Source organism: Dermacentor variabilis, chromosome 2 (assembly GCF_050947875.1).
Source record: "Dermacentor variabilis isolate Ectoservices chromosome 2, ASM5094787v1, whole genome shotgun sequence".
NCBI lineage: Eukaryota > Metazoa > Arthropoda > Arachnida > Ixodida > Ixodidae > Dermacentor > Dermacentor variabilis.
Window position 1 is genome coordinate 14,358,518 of NC_134569.1, and position 21,823 is coordinate 14,380,340.

The following is a 21,823-nucleotide window of genomic DNA, read 5'->3' on the forward strand; positions in this document are numbered from 1 at the left end:
CATATTTGAACTCCAATAACCGTGCACTGGTTATCTTGAGGAATATTTCTCACTCTCATGGAGAGCTCTTCGGACAAACCTGAGCCAAAGGCAAAGGTTCTATGGGTCACTTGCTACTGTAATGCAACATGCTTTCCTCGTAATGCAACATGCTTTCCTACTGTAATGCAATATGCTTTCCTCGCCACAGTATATTGAATATACTGTGGCGAGGAAAGCATATGTCGCCTTGAAGAAGACAAGTCCACTTGTCGAAACGTTGGCTCCTGCATTCACCTTGTTCACATTTTGCTCATCGTCTTGAATTTCCATCTCCCGCATTTCCCGTCTTTTCTCTGGATTTCTATCGACGGAAGATGAAGGAACAAGGTGAGCGCCCTGTGCTTTCTTTTTCACACGTAGCACTAATTATATACTGTGGCGAGGAAAGCATATGTCGCCTTGAAGAAGACAAGTCCACTTGTCGAAACGTTGGCTCCTGCATTCACCTTGTTCACGTTTTGCTCATCGTCTTGAATTTCCATCTCCCGCATTCCCAGTCTTTTCTCTGGATTGCTACTGTAATGTCGCATGCAGTAAAAATGACGAGGAAAGATGTGCCGGAAGCCAAGACTGAACCGGTGTGCACCCGCCATTCCAATCCGGCTTAAAGGAACAGTGAAGAGACCCAAGTGTTATCGCGCGCGCTCTCCTGCCCTCTGCCCCTCTCTCCTAGAGAGTGCTCAATCACATCAGCTCCACCATAGGGCATGCGAGAGGACAGCGTGCATCAAGCCACCATCCTTCTTGGCTCACCCTCGCACCCACAGCAAACAGTGCGCCAGGCGCAATCTTACCGCACTTGGGCTTTATAGAGAACCTAGGCTTCTATCGGCCCATGTTGTCGCACGCCGATGAAGGAAAAATAAGTCTTTCCATGTAAGCCCCGCAATGGTTTTGGTTTTAGGCACTGTACCACACAAATGATTAGGCGATTTATTTAAAGCGGCCCTCCTTAGTGTGAACTTTGTTTCATTAAAATAATTTTCTGGTCCTCTCGGAGTTCGAATTAACAAGATTCTATTATACCAGTTTCATTGTAATATTTCTTTCTAATCCTTTATTCTTTCTGCTAGCCTCCAACATGTAGTTCATTTGCCCTTTTCTGGTGTATCACAACATTACTCACAGAACCAGCGTTTCTCTTCTTTAATGGTAGGGCGATCTAGTCTTACTGTTCATACCTCTGATGCAATACCTCCTGGTGCCTGTAAGGTATATTACAATGAATAATCAATAACAAATCAGATGAATACTGAATAAACTATATTTTCCAAAGGATGGTGCTTTCATCCAAATTCAGCTAAACAACAAGGAACCGAAAAAAGACAGTAAAGGAAAGTTCACAGTGGTAAGCATAAAACAGTTATTCCTGTGTGTCATATCCTGTATAGGCCTGATGAGGCCTATGGTACTGATAAATGAGAAAATATATAAATGCATTGCTAAAAAGGCTCCCTAGGGCTACATGCCACACAGTTTAAGAGGCAATTAGTAAAATGAGAAGAAGGTATAAGTGGGAGCCACTGTTTTGACAAGTGGACTTGTCTTTTTCAAGGCCTTGAAAAAGAAAAGTCTACTTGTCAAAACAGTGGCTCTTGCTTTTACCTTGTTCTCGTGTTGCTCATCATCTTGAATTTCCATTGCCCGCCTTCCCCGTGTTTTCCACAGTTTAAGAGAGTAACTTATACTAGAATTTACCAATCGCTATTACATTTTCATCCTTTCTGTCATCGTTCAAATCTGCTTTCAGGCCTTTGTCCTAATTACAGTTTATAACACTGCACAATTATCTGAGAAACAAAAAACCTGTCATAACATAATGTAGCTGACACAAAGATTGCACGAGGCATACAGGCAGACATGTCCATAACAATGGCAGCGTCATTGGTAGCATGCCAGCAAGCAAATCTTGCTTAACCCTTTAGCCGCCAACCCCGAGCTGTACTCGTCACACGTGTTTGTACCAACATCGCCAACGACGAGTCACACTCGTCCGGCCCGATTTTCCGCTCTTTCCACCGCCAAAGACGCATCACAGTCGTCAATTGTTTTGCTTACAATTTTCAAGCCTACGTGGCATTAGTCATCTATGAAAAACCGCATTTCGTGCCTTTTGCGCATGTTTTAAGCCTGGCAAAAGTCATTTCATAATGGCACTTCGCAAGAAGAATGCCAGTGGCGGCGATGCTCGAAGAAAAAGAGGTGCTTCTTGGAGTGGTATAGAAAGCAGCATTAGTGACGACATGGAATTTGTGTCCGACAGTGACTTCGGACGTTGTCTTTATCCAGGATATTGTTTTACATGACAAGAGCGACGGTGATGACAATGACGGTGACGTACTGGCCAATTCACATGTGTGGCAGCGCATGAACACCGATAACCCGCTACCTGCGCTGCCGCGGTTTCGCTTCTCTTCAGTGCTCGGAATCTTGTGGCAGCCCTATGACAAGAATGACATTCTCGGCTGGTTTCATGCATTTTTCGACTGGGACATCATTGACCTAATCGCCAAGTCGGGCTTTGTGTGACACCATGCTTCGAAATCTACCACACAAAGAGAGACTATTATTCATGAAAGCTTTTGTTACGATGAAACAACATCTGTGCAATTTTCAGTGTGTTACTGTGTATTGCATCAAATAAATACTTTTGACTTTCAGTATGTTCTGACGCATTACCACGGCATACATTGAGTTTTTTTTTTTTATTTGGCACATGGAATTTTTGAGGTCACTGCGGCGACCAGCAGTGAATCGCTGTGAGTGGAGAGCAAAGCACCCCTCACTTCTACCTTTTGTTAGGCGTGAAACTGGTTAACGCAACCGCTGCCTTTGTGGAAGTGAGCTAATCACTTTCTCCCCACCTCCAATTTTGTCCCTTCAGGGAGTAGAAGGTTGCTTAAATAAGCAGGGCCATCAGCGCGGCAGCAAGGAGGGAGCATTCGCTTCTCCTTCCTTTACTCAAAGACACATGCTCCCTCACACCGCACTGCTATATTAGGCATCCATACTGATACGAGTTACCTTTCAGTATCAATAGATCTGGAAACCATTCAGCGTCATTCAAACTTGTGCCTTTTGTTGCACAGAGTGTGCTTTACTCATGCTCCAAAAGAGAGCAGCACAAGTCAGCTTCAGCGGCTGATATAAAACAAACAAATTGGCGGCGACCAACTCGTGCAGTGACCAACATGTAAGCTTTTCCAATTTTTGCAATTAATATTTCTTGTATGTAGAATACAGCAGGTAAAATTTATGGCACTCTTCTTTGTGAATAACTTAAAGTTCCAATGCACTGAAAGCCAAAATCCCCATTTATCAGACGTGTTCAAAGCATGTCCACATTTGTGGACAGAAGTTGTGAATGAAGAGCACTCAGTTCCCCGTTTGTGGACATAAGTTGTAGATTCGGTGTGTCTTTTTCTGTGTTTTCCAGCACATTATCTCACGGATTTTGTTTCAACCTCCCCAGATGGGTTAGTGCTTGATCTTTTTTTATATACACTGGGAAAGGTACAGTCCTCGCTGATGATATGAAAGCCAGTGGCCAAGGCAGAGCAGTGTTAATACAGCTTGCGAACACAACTGCGCAGCAGTCACATATGTTCACAAATCGATATTTTACTGCATTTAAGATTGCTTACTTCAAGAGAAAAAAGTTCATGCCTGGAAGAGTAAATCCAAACCCCACTGAGGGCGCTGCTGTAAACCTTCCCAATCAACAGCATTGACCGCTCTAGTGTGTGAGAACAGAAATTTGAGTCTGGTCAAATGGAAATATAACAAAGGAATTCTTTTTCCAGTGCAGTTGGAATAGCCCCTTGGTCTTCATGCAAGTGTTGGTTGAAGGATGAAATGAAAAAAAAAATTTGCTGCACCTGGGAAGTGTACTGGAATATAACCAATTGAGGGGACTGGACCTCATTGACAGGTATATTTCATATGCTAGGGCAAAGGTCAACTCTAGGAAAAGGTCCATTAGGATGCTCACACATTTTCTCGACATTGCTGTCTGCAATGCGGGCATTGAATACCGTCATGATGCGACAGCTTTGCACCTACAACAAAAAGAGGTGCGGTCTCTCTTGTGTTTCAAGCAGGATGTAGCCAAAACAGTCCAAATCAAAATGGTACCAGGGAATAAAGGTTTGAAAATAAACCAGCAGCTAAAGGCACCAGACGAGCCTAGCTGCCTGACGGCAACACGAGAAAATGGTTTTGAACACTTCCCAGAATTTTGTAAAATTGAATATGCAATGCAATGCAGGGAAAAAGATGTAAAGCAATGTTGAAAGTGTCGTGCATGAAATGCAATGTTTTCTTGTGCCTGCAAGGGTAAAATTGTTTCTTTTATTTTTACCATGCTTCCAACTAATGTCCACATTTGTGGACACTCATTTGTATCGTTTGAAAATGAAAATATCCTCACAGATTTTTTTTTTCTCTGCACTTCTGAAAAAATTGCAAATGAAATGTTGAAAATGTTTGTTTTCTTCCGCACATTTTTTTTCGGTAGTGAAGAGGTTAAGTGTGAGTTCGTACCTCTCTTTTCTGTCTCATTACAGTTTTTAGCTTTTAGTGCTATTACAAGGTTTAATCATACCCAACGGTGTCAATAAATTGTTTTCAAGTGGGTCATGTGGTTGTCTGCAAGGTGTCGATGAAAAAGCACTAAGGGATTCAATTGAGAACACATGATAACCATTTGGCTACAGACATGTGGTTAGTTGCGCGACCCCCCCACCCAATGTAGGCACCTGGATCCGCCCCTGACCAGAGGTTCAGTCAAGACATCAAATGTGCCCAACAAGTCAAGTACGTCATGCTTTTAGCACTGCTTTTAAACAATGATGGGCTACATTTTCACACAATACTACTGTTGTGGCGCTGAATGTTAAGCTGCAAGGCTAATTCAATAAACAGTTCAAGGAAGAAATGGGGAATCTAACCTCCCAAAGGTGCACTTTGGGCTATGAGAAGCGCTGTGGTGGAGAGGTTCAGATTAAGTTTGACTGCCAAGGGTTTTTTAACAAGCACACAAGGCATAGTACACAAGTGTTCAGCAGTGACACACCATAGCCACCCTGGCAGGTGTTAACAGTTTCAGTCTTCATTGGTTTTACACGAGCCTTTGACAGCCTTAACCATCAAAATATTTCTTCTAGGCTGGAAAGTTATAGGATTACCAGTCCATCTTTGAAACTTATTAATAATTACATTTCAGAGAGATAGAAAACCCTTGCATTGAGGGTATCTTCTCCCACCAAAGGAACCCATTTTTGGTTCACCTTTTCTCGACTTTCACTAATGATCTCCCTATTAATGATATAATATTTACACAAATTTACACAAATATTTACACAAATGACACAACAATCGCAGCATAAGTCGAAAGCCACACTTTTACATAAATTAAGCTATGTCATATGTCCGTTCCAAGAATGGTGCCTGATAAACTCTAAGCATAAACCCAGAAAAACCTCAATTAGTAGCTTTCTATTCTCTTTAAAGATCTGTGACACCTGAATTAATATAACTGATAAGCAACATTAAAATTAAGCAAGTAGATCCTGCTAAGTTCTTAGAAGTCATAGTAGATTTCAATCTAAAGTTCAATGTTCATATTGCTTCAATAATGACTAAGAGCGGTTACGACATAAGAGTCCTAATTAAACCCTGTTCAAAATGTATCATTGGTACACTTCTCTCACTTTACCACACAGTCATTCATACGCACAAGACTTGTATTACTGCCTGAGGAAGCGCTTATTATACCCAAATACCTCGCTTAGCATTCAAAAATATGCATTAAGAATTGTAACCTTTACGTGCCCTTTCATCATCTGAGCTCCTATTCCTCTAACTGGGTATACTTCCTGTCATTTGCATATAAAAATTTAGTCTGATGATCCTGCTGTCCAAAGTCAACCACCTTCAAGTTTCATTCAATGCTTTTCCTATTCATCAATTCACTAATAATAATACAGTGGAGCCCTGTCAATACATTCCTCACTGTTGCGTTTTCCCAGCTGCTACAGCTGCTGCACTGCCGCTTCACAATCTCAACCTAAAGCCCACTGACTCTTATGTATTATGTTTCCATTTGATGTGTCGCCATTCTGCAATGTTCCCGCATCTTGCATCTGAATGTGTCTGTCACGTAAATTTAGTGCTGCAGAGGCAAAATCACTCTTGCACGCTGCTACAAAGACAATAAATGTATGCCCACAGTTAAGCCTGTCAAGCCCTTGCCCATGACCCTGCCTCAAAATGCTGGAAGTATGTGATCACTAGTCCCAATAAACGTGTCTCGGCGTAATTGTAGATTTTGTCAATTCCTTAATGTTAGCTTTGCTGGTGAAGCAAATAACGAGCAGACGAGGGCCACTGTTGCAGAACATAGTATATATGTGTCCCTTAATTATGCATGCGTGCCCACACCATCTGCGGTCACAATACGAGCACCAAGGTGTCCTAGACTTTACCAGGAGTCATTCAGAGCTGTTTCTGGTGTTGCTGTGGTGATTTAGTGCATTCCTCACTGTTGAGCTTTTTTTTCCCGTGGAACCTTGAAAAACATGTCAATGGAGTTGTACTGCAGAAGGTTTGCTCAACCAAATAACTTTCTCCTGCCAAACATCACCACAAATTACGGAAAACAAAAAAAACTGTATCAGTGCCATCTCCGTCTGAAACAATCAAAAGTCCCACTTAAAATGCTGCAGTTAGGCAGTTTTAAATGAGTTTTAAAACATACTTGCTTTCATTGCTCTATCAAGTATAAATATTAGCTTCTTGAAACGCATGAGTTCCACTTGATGTTCTTGCCTGTGTAATTTTTAACCAGATGTACTTAACAGATTATTTTGCTAATCTCAGTTCTTTGACGTGCACAGTAAAAATTTGCTTTGTCTAATGCAGATGGGAGGCTTTCTCACAGTTTTTGCTGATGGGCCTTCTAAAGATGAATTGTTTTTGATCTAAGTATTGTGAATATTTATGCTAATAAACTTCAAGGTTGAAACAACAATCACAATAGGAAATAAAATGTTTCATGCTTAACAAACACATGCTAGGAACTGCTGGTTCTAATAAAATGAACTAGAAGAAGAAGGGGAATCAAGGGGCCCAATTTCCATTAACTACAACCATATGAAGCCAACAGATAATGAAGCCAATTCACCATTTCTACAATTCAATTAAAACTACAAATAACTTTCCCTGTGCTTTTCTTGGCTTCATTATCAGTTGGCTTCATATGGTTGGTTCTAATACAGCAGCACAATATAAAATGAACTGTGATCCTCACTATGGCTGGGTTGTTGATGTCCAGAGTGTCCCAGGTGAAGTCAGCTGGCAAGGAGTATGGTTGTTCTCGTATCTCTTCAAGCGGTTTACTGGCCTCAATTGGCTCATTGACATCATTGGCACTTAACTTTTCATCTGCAGCATGAGAATAAAAAGTTTGTTGCACCTTCCTAGACCAGTACTACTGCTGGGGCAATGAGTCACAAAATGCAGCCCACTATATCTTCACAACTGAGTTGAAAAGAATTTTTCGTGAACTATGCAAGCCCTTGCATTCGTATCTTACAGTTCCTAAATTGCAAATGGCTAATTTTAAAGTAGTGGGCAGTGATCTCAACCAACCAGTTCTATGCTTGTGTACCAATCTTGATGCAGCATGTAGTTATTATAAATTTTCACAATTATAGTGGAATCTCGATAAACGGAAATTGCTTAAACAGAACTGCCTCTTAAACAGAACACCATTGTCATGGTTGGTCGGTTTTGTATTCAGGCAATTGTATTCAGGTTTGTCTATCAGTAAATGTAACGGCTCATGCCAATTTAACAACAGATTACCAATGAAACCTAAATACCAACATAACCGATTTCCTCGGTCTCTTAAGGTTTCATTTAAGAAGAGTCCACTGCACTGTATAATTTGGCTCATGCCAACAGTTCACCGTCCCACTGTAATATGTCAAAGCACGAAGAATAGAAATAAAATAATCTTAAAAAATTATTCCTTCTTTTCACATTCTCATCCATAAGGTTGAAAATTTTTACACTACGAAAAATGTCATCCTGCAATTATACTACAAGCAAGCTGTGCCAGTTAATCGGCTGTTCAAATATTCTATGTGCCATATCAACAACCAGTGACTATTTCAGTCTACCACAGTCATCCACAGAGTGGGTGATATTCGATGAATATGTGCAGCCTATCGCAAAAAGGTAAAGGCCTGTTGCCATTGCCAGTAATGGGCAACTCACTTTTACTGCTTAGCAAAAGGGTGCACAGTCGGCCACAAAAGCTTAAGGGACATATCCTTGACAAACATCAATTTTGGCGCTGTTATGGCTTGGTTCATCTAATTTAATTGATCACTGTGTAGGTTTCAAATGGTACTCCAGACTGAAATTACAAATCTGAGGCTATGTGCCAAGGCTTCATGAGAGATCAGCTCTTTTGAATATCCTGTCCTACAAAACGATAGTGGCTAGCTATATGGATGGATCTCTTAGCCTTAAGCAAGGTAGGTGGGTATGTGGGCGTTAGATTCTCTGTGAGCTGTCACTGTTCTCGGTGGCATGAACGTCCGTACCATCATCCCGATGGGAAAAGAGGCTACTACAGGCATGACATATGAGATTGATGCGGCCATCTCAGGCGAGGATTTACCGCTTTTGATAAAGCCTGCCAATCATGGGACCCACATACTGCAGGTGGCCCGTCTCGGAACTTCCAGATGCGTAAAAATTGTCTTTAAAGGTGACTGCCTTCCATCGCATGTGAAGGTAAGTCATTTTCGACATGCTGTTCGGCCCTTTGTTCCCAAGCCGCTTCAGTGCAGAAACTGCCAGAAATTCGGTCACATGAGCGCCATCTGTGGAAAGTCTGCTATATGTTTCCGCTGTGCAGCACAACACTCTGCAGGCAACTGCCAGGCAAAAACTTATAAGTGTCCGAACTGTCGAGGGCCCCACGATGCCTCATCAAAGGAATGTCCTAGAGTTAAGCGAGAACTCTCCATGTTGAAGAAAATGGTGAGGGATTGGTCGACTCATTGTGAAGCAGCTGCTGACGTGAGGCAATGTCGTTCTCGTCGCAGACACTCATCAAGGAATTCTGCTCTCCGCACAAAGAATACGCATGGCGCAAAGCCTCTTGCTGTTGAATCTGCTCCAACCCCAGTTCAGAATGTGTCCAAACCGCGTATAGATAACGGAGCAGCTGAAAAGAATGCAGTGGATGAAGAATGGCCACCACTGCCAAGGATAAGCCCTGTGGAAAAACCACAACAAGGAGAGGCACCACAATGCTCCACCCCTCACCCAGATGAGCTGACAGAGCATGACCGCCGAATTGTAACAATGCTGAAGTCTTTCATAAATGCGATTCGCACGCTTGTGGGCAACTCGAATACCCCAACAGCTCGAAACACAGTGCAAGGGTTGGATGCCCTGAGCCCAGTGCTTGCAAATCTTGCGTAAGCACAATGGCTATTCCACTGCATTCACTCCGTGATGAAGTGCGTAGCGCGATGATTTTCCAGTGGAATGCCAGAGGACTTAAATCCCGGATTTCATGTTTCTGCCAATACGTTTTTACGAACCGATTTCCTGTAGTGATATGTGAACCGAACGTGTCAAAAGCGCTAAGACTCTCTGGATACGAAGTTTTTATGGCGTCGACGTGCGGGCAAGCCAGCAAAGTAATTGTTCACATCCGTACAGAACTGACTTACATTCACCACTTGGTGCAGCCTCATGATGGAAACCAATACGTGTGTCTCCGCATTACAAAGAATAAAGTGGCCTTCACCCTTATCGGCGCCTACATCTCCCCATATAGTCGGTTCGACGGCGACCGACTGCGAGACATCCTGACGGCGACTTCTGGACACTGGATTATCACGGGAGACTTTAGTGCTCATCACTTGGCTTGGGGAAGCTCCAGAATAGATTCCAGGGGCCGGAAACTTGTGGAATTTGCTTCCGACCATGAACTCAGCATTATGAACGATGGCAGTCCGACGTACTTGCGTGGTTCGAACTATAGCAGTTGCTTAGATTTAACTTTGGTGTCACGGCAACTTGGTCACAATGTTCGATGGTTCGATGGTTCTCTGACATCGAGACTCATGGCAGTGACCATATTCCCACCTACTTAAGTATCACTGGATTTCGAAGCTTCTCTTTTTCTACTTCCCGACAAGTATATCTAAGGTGGTCAACGTATAAGACAAAGGTGGAAGAGGCATGCAAAGAAGGATTTACTGGCACCATTGAGAACCTTATTACAAGTGTACTGGAATCTTCTAAGTACACATTTACATCCGCTAAAAAATGTACAGATTTCGACATGGAACTTGAGCGACTTCAAACGATTCGCAGAAAGGCCGAGAGGCGATACAGGTGCACGAAGTCAATTCATGTCCTTAGAGTCGCTCGACGTATACACAAGAAAATGCAACGTCGCATGGACAGGCTGGAGGAACAACGGTGGAAGACGTTCTGCGAATCAATTGACCCCCGCAAGCCACTGTATCATATGGAGGATGGTGCGCGGCCTTGGCTCGTCTCCACAGCGACACCCGTTCTCAGCCCTAGCCCTCCATCAAGGCCGCTCACAGGTCGATATAGCCGAAGATTTCTGTGTGAAGATTGCAGGCAGTGTGGTCACCATCAATAGCGAAATTCTGGGTGAGGTTCCTACGACCCGCTTCCCAGAATTGAATGTGTCCTTCTCACTTGAGGAATTGGACGCTGCTCTGGCCACATGCAGGCGCTCATCGTCGCCACGACCAGACGGCATCACCTACGCTGCTTTATGCCACCTAGGTGAAGATGGCCGAAGCAGACTTCTGGAATGTTGTAACCAGTCATGGAATGATGGCGCCGTTCCTGAGCGGTGGAAGTCCAGCTGCTTGATACCACTCCTGAAGCCGGGAAAGTCGCCACTTGACCTAGCGTCCTACCGACCCATTGCGCTGTCCAGCTGTGTTGGGAAGGTCATGGAAAGAATGATTCTCACCCGCCTAGAGTGGTATCTTGAGCGCCACAACGGATACCCTGAGGCCATGGCTGGTTTTAGAAGAGGCCGTTCCTCTATTGACAACGTCATCGACCTCGTCACGCCTGTACAACAAGAAAAAGACCACAAGCGCATATCGGTTGCACTATTCCTCGACGTGAAAAGCGCCTATGATAATGTAACGCATGAAGCCATCATAGATGCCCTGGAAAATAATGGAAGTGGTGGACGCATGTTTCAGTGGATTCGGAGCTATCTATTCCAAAAATCCTTCTTTATGCACAGTGCAGATGGCCGAACCGCTGACCATTACACTTGCCGTGGCGTCCCTCAGGGTGAGGTTCTTAGCCCCACTTTGTTCAACCTTGCAATCCTCGGACTTGCCGACGTCCTACGACATACAGTAAACTGTTCCATATATGCTGACGATATATGCATATGGGCCTTGGCAGTTACGCGTCTCCAGGTGCGTGCACGGCACCAAAAAGCAGTGACCCTAACATCATCGTACCTGCGTGCTCAAGGCCTCAGCATTTCAACCGAGAAGTGCGCCTTAGTCGCTTTTACCCACAAGCCCATGACCTGGTACCCCATTTCTATTGACCACCAACCAATTTCCTACACAAAAACTCACCGATTCCTAGGCGTTATTATAGACAGAGACCTTTCATGGAGCCCCCACATCTCATACTTGAAGAAGAGGCTTACTTCTATCTCCCATATACTAAGGTTTCTTGCCGGTAAAACGTGGGGCACATCCATGGCATCTATGCTTCAACTACACAGGACGCGCTTCCTAGGATACTTGCGATACAGCACACCAGTGCTGTCCAATGCTAACAAAACTAACATCCATGTCCTACAGAGCATTCAAGGCCAAGCCCTTCGATCATGTCTGGGGCTACCTCGAAATGCTTCAACTGTGGCAACAATTGCCACCGCGGCAGACCACCCAATATTGACCTATATAGCTATTGATGCACTCCGGGTGCATGTTCGCCATATATCCAGAGTGCGTGACCACCATCTCGCTCGCTTGCCTGAGAAAAGACCCAAGGCAGTGTTCTCCAGATCAATTGCGGCTAACCGGCTTTCTTTGTCTTTGAGGCACTCACCCGCAACAAGAACGCCATCCCCTATGTGGTGCTTGAAAAAGCCTCCTGTGTACCTTGCTGCTCCAGGAATAGTGAAGAAAGCTAGCCTGACCACCGCGGCTCTCAAGCAGATCACATTGGAACTTTTGCATCATTCATACGCTAACCGAATCCATGTATCCACGGATGGTTCAGTCTTGGAAAATTCTACGGGCACCGTTGTTCTACCATCTCAATCGGTCGTCATCAAGTTTAAGACATCACACGTAATGACATCTACAGGTTCCGAACTGGCCGCTTTTCGTGCTGCTGTCGAATATATTGAAAAAGAACCGCCCAACAAATGGGCAATATTTTGTGACTCAAAAGCAGCCCTCCAGAGCTTGCGAAGTTTACGACGTGGCCATTATGAACAGCTGGTGTCACAAATCAATGAAACCTGCCAGTGCGCTTCTCAACGAGGACATGATATCATATTTCAGTGGCTGCCGGGACATTGTGACATCGTTGGTAATCACCTCGCCGATGACGCTGCCCGACGTGCCCAGGCTGGCTCACCGACACTCCTTATACCCTTATCAAGAGTCGACGCTACAAGAGAGCTACGTAGTCTCGCTCGTACCATCACGTTAAGTTACTGGCATACACCACAAAACTCTAAGTGTCATTTATACAGCCTCGACCCATCACTGAAACTTAAATTACCAGCGAATCTTCCACGACGTGACGCAACACTGCTGTGTCGGCTGTGGGTAGGAGTAGCATTCACCAATGTGCGCTAAGCGCAAGTGTGAAGAGACCATCAGTCACCTTCTGTGCCACTCTTCTCGCTTCGATAATCAATGTGAGACTCTCCAGTGTGCTTTGAATACTGGATACTGAATACTGCCTGAAGACTGGATGACAGGCCATTTACGGAAGTGAAGATCTTGGGAGCCTGGCCTCACAGTTCATTAACACAGAAAGCAGTTCGAGCGCTTTTTCACTACCTGAAGGCAACAGACTTGAGTGCCTGACTATAGCAGGGTGTCTACCAAGTTGACATTTCCAAATTCCCTGAGTTTTCCAGGTTTTCCCTGAGCACCTTTGCAAAATTCCCTGAATGAGCCAGAACTTTGTTTTATGTCAAGACAGGCTGACACTATGCTGCCCGATGCTGTCACTCTCTAGTAGACATGTTGAAACAAAAGAAATGACTTAATCCAGTTTGAATAGTAAGGAGTAATACCTATGTTATTTAAAAAGAAAACAGAAAGAAGGTATTAGTAAAATGCACAGTGAAAAAAATGGTAAAACGCATTCCAAATTGAGTCGAACATATTCAAATACGAATGAAAAGGAGGTGCATACAGAAGTAAATATTTTCGAATATGAGCTATTTCTATCAACTGATAGCAAGCTCATCGGTATGAGGCCTGATCTTTGTCACAACTAAGATTCTCTCTCAGCAGCTGGGAAGTCAACGTAAACTGTCCTGACATACTCTCAGCCCATACACAATACCTCAGTGTTGGCTTTCACTGCTTTAAAGAGTTTATTTTGGTTTGGATGAGGGACACCTGCATCTTGGCGTCAGCCAACACTTTATTTTTTGAGCTCAAGCCCCTTCAAAGAGGCGGCGGTGCGCTTCCTTTCCCGTTACTTCCTCAGTGCGTCGGTCCTCTCTGTTCTCATCCTCCTTCTGCCACGCATTCCCCCATGGATCATTTGAAGCATCCTCTTTGTCAGCTGTACAGTCGATGTCCGATTTTCCGGACTCCCTAGGGGCCGCAAAAACATCCGAAAAATTGGGCAGTCCGAAAGAAACTAATGTTTTTAACTGCCCTTAAGGGCTGAAATTGCCACAGGCACATCCGAAAAAGCTCTTAAGGCCTGGCAGTACACTTATTAGGCATATCGGTGTTCGTACTGTGACAGGAGACTGGGGTGCACGCGTGTATAATTAAGGAATACATACTGTGTCCCGTGACAATTGCCCTTCCTACGCTTGTTAAGCTTCACCGCGTAACACTGCTGTACTGCGGCGAAGCTAACTTTCGGAGACTGGCATTACGCAACGCGCAGTGCTTTATGAGCTTCGAAGCCAATCGCGAGGATTACAAAGGCGGAGTCGGTGCCATTGCTGACAGCGGCAAATTCTTTCAATCAAAAACGCGGCAACACATGGCAAGAAGCTTAATAGCGAACGTAGAAGCAGCTAGGCCAAACGCTGCCGCGGTGGTGGCTACGGCTGCCAGCGGATCTGCGTGTGAGTGTGCCGGTTCGAGGCGGCGGTGGTGGCTTTGATTAATGCCATTTCAGAACTGCAGTCAGGGCAATATGCATTGACTATATGGAGTACGTGGTGGTGCCGCGAAGCCGTGCGAATTATCGGGCATGTCCGAAAAACCTGGCGTCTGAAAAACCGGTCGTTAACTGCTCTGGAAATACCTCGTGCCGATGACACGGCGTCAATGACGATTCGTTGCGATTCCTCTGTTACTGGAGCCAGCGTTAACACGACTTCCGTTCCCTTTCAATAAAATTACAGCTAATTTTCCCTGATAGAAGCCCAAATTACCCGAGTTTTCCCTGAGTATTCCCGGTTTTCCCGGTTGGTAGACACCCTGTATAGACATCCTACACCTAAGTTCTCTCTCTCTCTTTCAATCCCCATTCCCCTCTCCACGTGTAGGGTAGCAAACTGGACTGTCTGGTTAACCTCCCTGCCTTTCCTTCTTTCCTTCTCTCTCTCTCAGGAGAGATCGGCGTTTTTGAAAATCCTGTGTCCTATAAAACAATAGTGGTTAGCTATATGGATGGATCTCTTAGCCTTAAGTAAGGTAGGTGGGGCCCTTGTGACGTCTAACCAAACTCTAATATTATAGCTACACTCTGCACAACGTGAGCAACTATGTGAATGGATAAATTAAGCCTATTTCCGAGTTAGGCCACTGCTTTTTTGTTGTTCTTTTACAGCCATGGAGTGCCATATCTAATTCCCAACTTCTATGTGTGTTTACAAACTGAAATAAAAAGCCACAATATTAATAACTAAGTTGTATGGCATGGCAGTAAACTTATTGGCCACACAGCCAGAGCTAGCCATATTAAAGAAACAGGACATAAACATGCTGTTGCTCTAATGAGGCTGAGCAATTGAGCACTACAGTATGCCCAAGTCTGCTCCAAATGTCTCATCCACAATTAATTCTTCTGCTAAAGTACCACTTATGCAAACATGAATTTTAAAAGGACACCAAAGGCAAAATTAAGTTTATCTGTATTAACAAATTACCTTTCTGCAATAGTACTAAAAAGCCACTCTTACCATGAAGCAAGCCTTGGTAAGTAAAAAACAAAATGCAAGAATGAAGAGTGGTTGGCCACGCCATCTTCAAGTTCCCGCATTCACCTCACCATGGCACCGATTTTGACATCTGCTCAGGCCTAGTAAATGTATATATTATAGCAAATTTATCTGCTCAGGCATAGTGCTTATATTAGCGGCGATGCTTGCCTCCTGAAATCATGGGTTCGCAGCACTGATATATTTCTATCTCAACTACTAGTAATGAACCAATTTGAATAATTATTGCAGTATAACGCTCCTTAGAGGGCTCGCAACAACTTCCAGGACATAACCAAAATTTTCTATGTGGCCTAGTACCTAATCTGATATAATGTGTCTCTTTAGTGTCCCTGAACACCATGGCACGTAAGAGAAATTTAAAATAGCTTGTTCACCTTTATTTCTGGCCATGGCGAGTACTGTCAAACAGAACACAATGAAGTACATAATCAACTGATATTGTAATTAATTATTAATAAGTTTTCTGAACTACCCAACACTGAAAACCTACGCCCAGCCTATAAAAACAATCCTACTATGGACTCTGATTTACCTTCTTGTGCTTAAATATGAGTTTGAAAGCACCAAATTGAGCACATCAGAAATTATACATAGCGCCACATGAGGTTAAACAAGTTGCTCACTATACCGTACAAGTTACTCAGAACCAAGCAGATTGTTTAGGACAATATTAAAGTTGTCTCTTGTGCACCAACTGCAATAAACACAACACATTATATATATAGAATAGTAAGAAACTTGTGGACTCTTTTAAACAAATAAAAATTAATGAAGCCTATCACATACTGTCACTAACAAATAGAGTTGCACTAACTGTAGACGTGGCAAGGCATAGAGCCACGTTGTAGTGACTGTGAAGAACGAAACAATGTCAAAACTGTGAGCTATAAATTCAAATTTTTGGGCGAACTTGTGCCCAGCAAAACAAGCAACACTCAATCACAGTAATAGTGGCGAGCACAGTCAGGAATCGGCGAAAACCTAATCTGCGGGTCAAGTGCGTCGGCTTGTATATATCAGTTGTCAACAGTTCCAGTGTAATCCCAGGTGCCTGCGTGTTTTCCAGAAACTAATACACAATTTTCGCCATACACGCTATCCGATTATACAAAGTTCAGCAAGGACATACACAATTGATAGAATCAATGATAACATTACCGTAAGCCTTCTAAATCATGCAGGCACATCTTGCGCTGAGCAATAACATTTAACATTTGTTGGCCAGCAAGAAGCGGTCACCAGAGAAAGATAACCAAGTACATGTGTGAACATGCATAAATGAAACCACAGGAACAGCTGGCTGATTGCTACAAAGACCACTTGCCCAAGGGCAACTCTCACCTATCCTGGGCACAGGCTGGGTGCTCCAGAACTGGTAGTGCTTATGCAGGGCTTCTTCAGGAGTCTTTGCGGGGCCATCATGTAGAACATTCAGGTTAAGCATTTCCATTGCTTTCTTGATGTCCTGAAGCTTTGACATGGAAAGGCCCTGCAGGGCCAGAGACATACACTCCACAGTTAATTTTTGAAGATCAAAAGCATAGTCTACCATGTGCTTCACATAGAGTGAATGATCTAGATAAGTAAACACAATCTGAGCTTTTGCAGTACAATCGCTTTTGCATTTTACCCAATCGAAATGCGGCTGCTGCAGCTGAGACTCAAACCCGCGACCTCGTTCTTAACAGTGCAATACCATAGCTGCTAAGCCACGGAAGCAGGTGAGCAATGAATGGGGCATATGATTATCAGTGCAGTGTGGATAACAACACATCTTTATGGGCTAGTTCACTTGGGCCCATAAGAAAAATCCAGATTATCATGAAGTCACAGGAAAACGTATAACTGGCCTATGATTCAAGACTGTGCAATAAACATTGAACATGCCAATTGTAGTTATATTGTAGACCACTCACTTCACAGCACAAATAGCAGCCATGCTATCAGAGCTAAAATGCTCAATTACTTTTTAACTTTTGCTAAACTTTAATTGAGACTTCATTTTCATTAATAAAGGGTCAACGAATTAAGCCTGAGTAAGTGCAGTAAGTTGATTTCTCACATGGCATTGCCCCTGAGAGCCACAGAATGCATGGTATAAATACACATTTAAAAAACAAAGATTAAGCAGAAGGCACGTGGTACAACAGAATCTCCAATATGATGTATGATGAATTTGGAAGATGGCTGCTTTGACTGCTGGAAAACTTGTTGGATGCAATTGTTGGTACTGTATGAGCAATCATACGTCATGTTGCGTGCGAAATCTGTAAAACTGGTTTAATAACAGTAGGGATAGAAGTGCAAATGAAATACTGCGAGTCCGATAGTATGAGGAGGCAACCTGCCCTTTCTGCAGCAGAGGCTCTCCCCCGGCTGAAGCCGAGGGCGCACATGTGTCATAATGCTCGCCTAATTCTCCCTCCTATCTTTGCTTTTATAGCTGCAGGCAGCGTTTCCTGTGGCAGCTTTGCACATTGCGCATTTTGTGGGAATCCGGCAATGGTTTGTGTGGCTGTGAGATTTTCATGCAGAGGTGACAACTGTGACATCTCTTTTGGCAGGGAGGGCGGTTCCTCCAAATTCCAAACAATCATTTCAACCTTCAGCTGTTCTAGTGCAGTATAATATTGCAAAGGTTTGCAGACATGATCACCACCATGCACACTGCACTTTTCTATATCAATGCCCGAACCCTTTACGACTCTCACAGTAAGGTGTCAGAATGCTCGTGAGGACCTTGCACACTGCATAAGCAACTTTGAGGCATGTTCTCGAAACCACTGAAACAATGTTATCCAAACAGGGCACTATTTCAGTGCCTGTGCCCATCCCAGAAAATGAACAATAAATAAATAGCCCAGGTATTTATTTCTCTGCCATCAATGTTCAAAATGAAATTCTGGTGTTGCCAGAACATGCCACAACCGTGATTTGATTATGAGGCATGCTGTAGTTAGGTGTTCCAGATAAATTAATTTTAACAATCTGGGGATCTTTAATATGCCCCCAATACATTTGCACAAGCATTTTTGCACTTTGCCCCCAGCAGCCATGATTTGACCCTGTGGCCTCGTGCTTAGCAGCGCAACACCATAGCCGCCAAGTCACCTCAGTGGGTCAAGGCTGTTTAACTAATGGTGGCCATGCAATGCCAAATGCCAGTGCTGAAATGTGCTCAAGACTAGAAAGGTACTCACTTTTAAGTCGTTGTCCCCTTCTGCGTCTTGGCCTCTTTTCTCTTTGCTGGTTTCATCTAATTCACTGCGAAAAAAATATCCACAGAAGAAATAATGAAGGCACATAAGCCTTTCAGTCACGTCACTTCATGAAATGTGCACAAAGATCTTCTGTAAGAGGGTTCAGGAATAGCAATTGGCAAGCACCTTGCATATGCTGAAGAAACCTTGTGGCACTGTACAAGTCTAGAACTCAAGCTACATTTGGGTCCTTGTGCACACAGGAAGTAACGCATTCACCAACTTTGAGTTAACTATTTCCGAAGCTTCCCAAATTACTAACACTTATGTTACAAAGATTTGCTTTAAATCAGCAATACTATTCAAAAGTGTATGCTATCGTGAATGCACAGCCCATTTTGAACATAAAAGCTTGTGCAATAAATGTAAACCCTGTGTTGCTCCTATATCTTACACAAAAGCAGTGGTGTTTTAACATGCAAAATAAGTAAGGAGCAGACATAAGCAAAAGGAGCAATAGCCAAAGAGAAAGCAAGAACAAATGTAAGCAAGGTTAAGTTCTGCAGAGACTAAAAGATGTGTTGCAGAGTAAAGTTGGAGTAATAAAATCAGGAGATTTTTCTCAGATATTTAGGTCAAAAGTGGAATGAGGCCAAACTGCAGGCGACAGTAATAACTGTTAGTCTATCCAGTGATAGTCTTGAGGAATGGCATGTGCAGCTGTGAAAAGCAATGATGAAGAGTGGAGAGATGCTAGATGCAATGCAGAAAATGCACCGAATATTTACTACACCTGTGCAACAGATCTCCACAAGCACACCCCACAAGCACAGAGACATTTACGCAATAAATTGCATGAAATGGAGATTACCAGAAGTAAATGCTCAAGATTATTGCATCTGTACATCAGAAATAAACAGAAGAACTTGATCTTTTTATCAAATTAATTAAAATCTGGGTTTTTACATGCCAAAAACACAATCTGATATTGGGGCACATTGTAGCAAAGGTCCATGAATTAATTTTGACCCCCTGGGGTTCTTTAACCTGCACCCAACGCATGGTATGCAAGTGGTTTTGCCTGCCATTCCCATTGAAATGCGGCCATCGCAGGACCTCTTTCATTCTCAGTAGCAACATACACACAGGATGCAATGAAACATGCACCAGTTATAACAATACGGGACCTAACAGCAAGTAATGAGCAATATGGGAGGAACTAAAAACCTCCTCTGAAGAAAGTTGCAATGAAAAACAACTGCTCAGAACACCTAGCCCTCATGAGAGTTACACTACAGCGTTGAGTACCCTACCCCTACTCGAATGTGTTGCAAACATTTCTGTTCCACTGACGTAGTGCACTACACCATCTATGTTTGTTGTTTGCACACTGTTCATATTTCAAGCACATACTTTGAAGCACAAGGCATGCACTGAAATGATTAAGCCAGTGAAAGCTATATTAACTATGCATATAAAAGACAGATGCATTTTTGCCATGTATGCGGGCATCAAGCTCTCAGTGCGGCTTGATAACATCCCCAACAAGATAGCATCAATGTCCTAGTGCAAGCTCTACCAGCAGGTGATGCAAATATTACTGCTATTCCTTTGACAGAGCTCTTGCTGGTTAGGTTATACACCATTTGTGCTCTAGAGATGGAATAATACGCTCATTATTTACATTCAGGAGCTGTCTACCAGAACTAAACCTTTACAAAATTCATAATACACACGAAACACGCCCCCAACCAATGACATACCTCAGAGCGTATAAGCTCATGCGCTGTGCGGACAAACCCCGACACAAGACTAGGGGCGGTAGTCATGCGCATCTGCAAGAATCGTAAAGCCAGATAACGATGCAAACAACCGAAGACCCGAGCTCCCGAGGAGGCCACGAAAGCTTCGCGATTCAGTATTACAATGAGCTCATATTTTGACGTAGCAATGCTGCTCGCCAACCAGCTCACACGCAAGAGAATAAAGCTTTCCAATCCAACGGTTAACCGCAAAATTCTGTTTGAAACGAGGTAAAGAGCAGTCGCTCGGAAGGCGATTTCAGCTATGTGTACATGATCCAGCGAACAGTGTCGCGGACGGTATAACCTAATTACGGCCTCGGACGACAAGCAACAGTATTACGGCCAACGGTCTTGCGCACTTAAAAAGGCGCTGTCTCATCCCTAATACCACGACGAGCATACACATGGTCCAACCAGAAGCCAAGGTGCGCAAACCCCGAAACGCGCGCGACCACGCCGCCAAGAGATGATCAGTCGCAGCGTGCGATGCCGTAGTGCTGCCGACTATTTGCCGCTGGCGATTTGGCGCCCAAAGTTCGTCGAAATCAAGCCTGGCTCTGCACAAGCCCACCTGTTAATGTGCTCGGCGTCTTCACCGACTTCCTCTTTGGCCACTTCCCCGTTGGTCGGCGGACTCGGGGGTTGCTCGCCCTCGCATGACTCGTCGTCTCGGCTCGTGTTCTCCATGGCCTCCCCGTTGCGAGCTCCACCCCGGTCCTCGCTCGGATGAGACAACATGCGAGCGTCTGGTGCGTTCAAAACTATGAGGCTGCTGTCTCGCCAACGGTGGCAACTTTCTCACATCGTAGATCTCAGGCCTCAAGAAGGTAGCCTGCAATGCACCTTGTGGAAACGGGCGCAGAAAAAAAACACAGACTATCGATAGCGATTAAACATGGAAGGGCAAGCGCAAAAAGCCGGAGAATTGCGCCACTAACCTCGGTTTCGTACAAGGTTCACTCAATAGAAACATAAAAAAAGCAATCTATTCACTTTATACCTAGGTATTGTATTATAGATGCAGCTTTTCAAATTTTAATTATATCAAACGTGCTATATTTTTGCTGTAAAAATGTGGTTTCGTTTAACGGGCGACCGCTGTTCAGAAGGTACTTCCCGATTATTCCTGATACTGTTTCCACGCCCTTTCTGTGCTGTTAGCAAACATTCTTAATCCAAATGCAATCTAACATAAATATATAGGTTACGTTGAGCACAGACATTTCATACAGATTTCGCGTGGGTGAAGCACAAATATAAATTGAAATCTTTAAATTTACGGTAGG

General features: G+C 43.8%; 1 protein-coding gene across 1 annotated transcript in view; it reads right to left on the bottom strand.

Annotated features, from left to right (window-relative positions):
- Nmt (N-myristoyl transferase) overlaps positions 1 to 21,454 on the bottom strand; it is an 83,862-nt gene extending 62,408 nt beyond the window's left edge. Inside the window, exons 1-4 of the mRNA XM_075679686.1 lie at positions 21,109 to 21,454; positions 18,733 to 18,796; positions 16,874 to 17,021; positions 7,352 to 7,485 (exon numbers count right to left, since the gene is read on the bottom strand). Coding sequence (XP_075535801.1) covers positions 7,352 to 7,485; positions 16,874 to 17,021; positions 18,733 to 18,796; positions 21,109 to 21,275 — 513 coding nt within the window. The 5' untranslated portion in view covers positions 21,276 to 21,454. The remainder of the gene's footprint in view (positions 1 to 7,351; positions 7,486 to 16,873; positions 17,022 to 18,732; positions 18,797 to 21,108) is intronic.
- Positions 21,455 to 21,823: the final 369 nt, after the last annotated feature.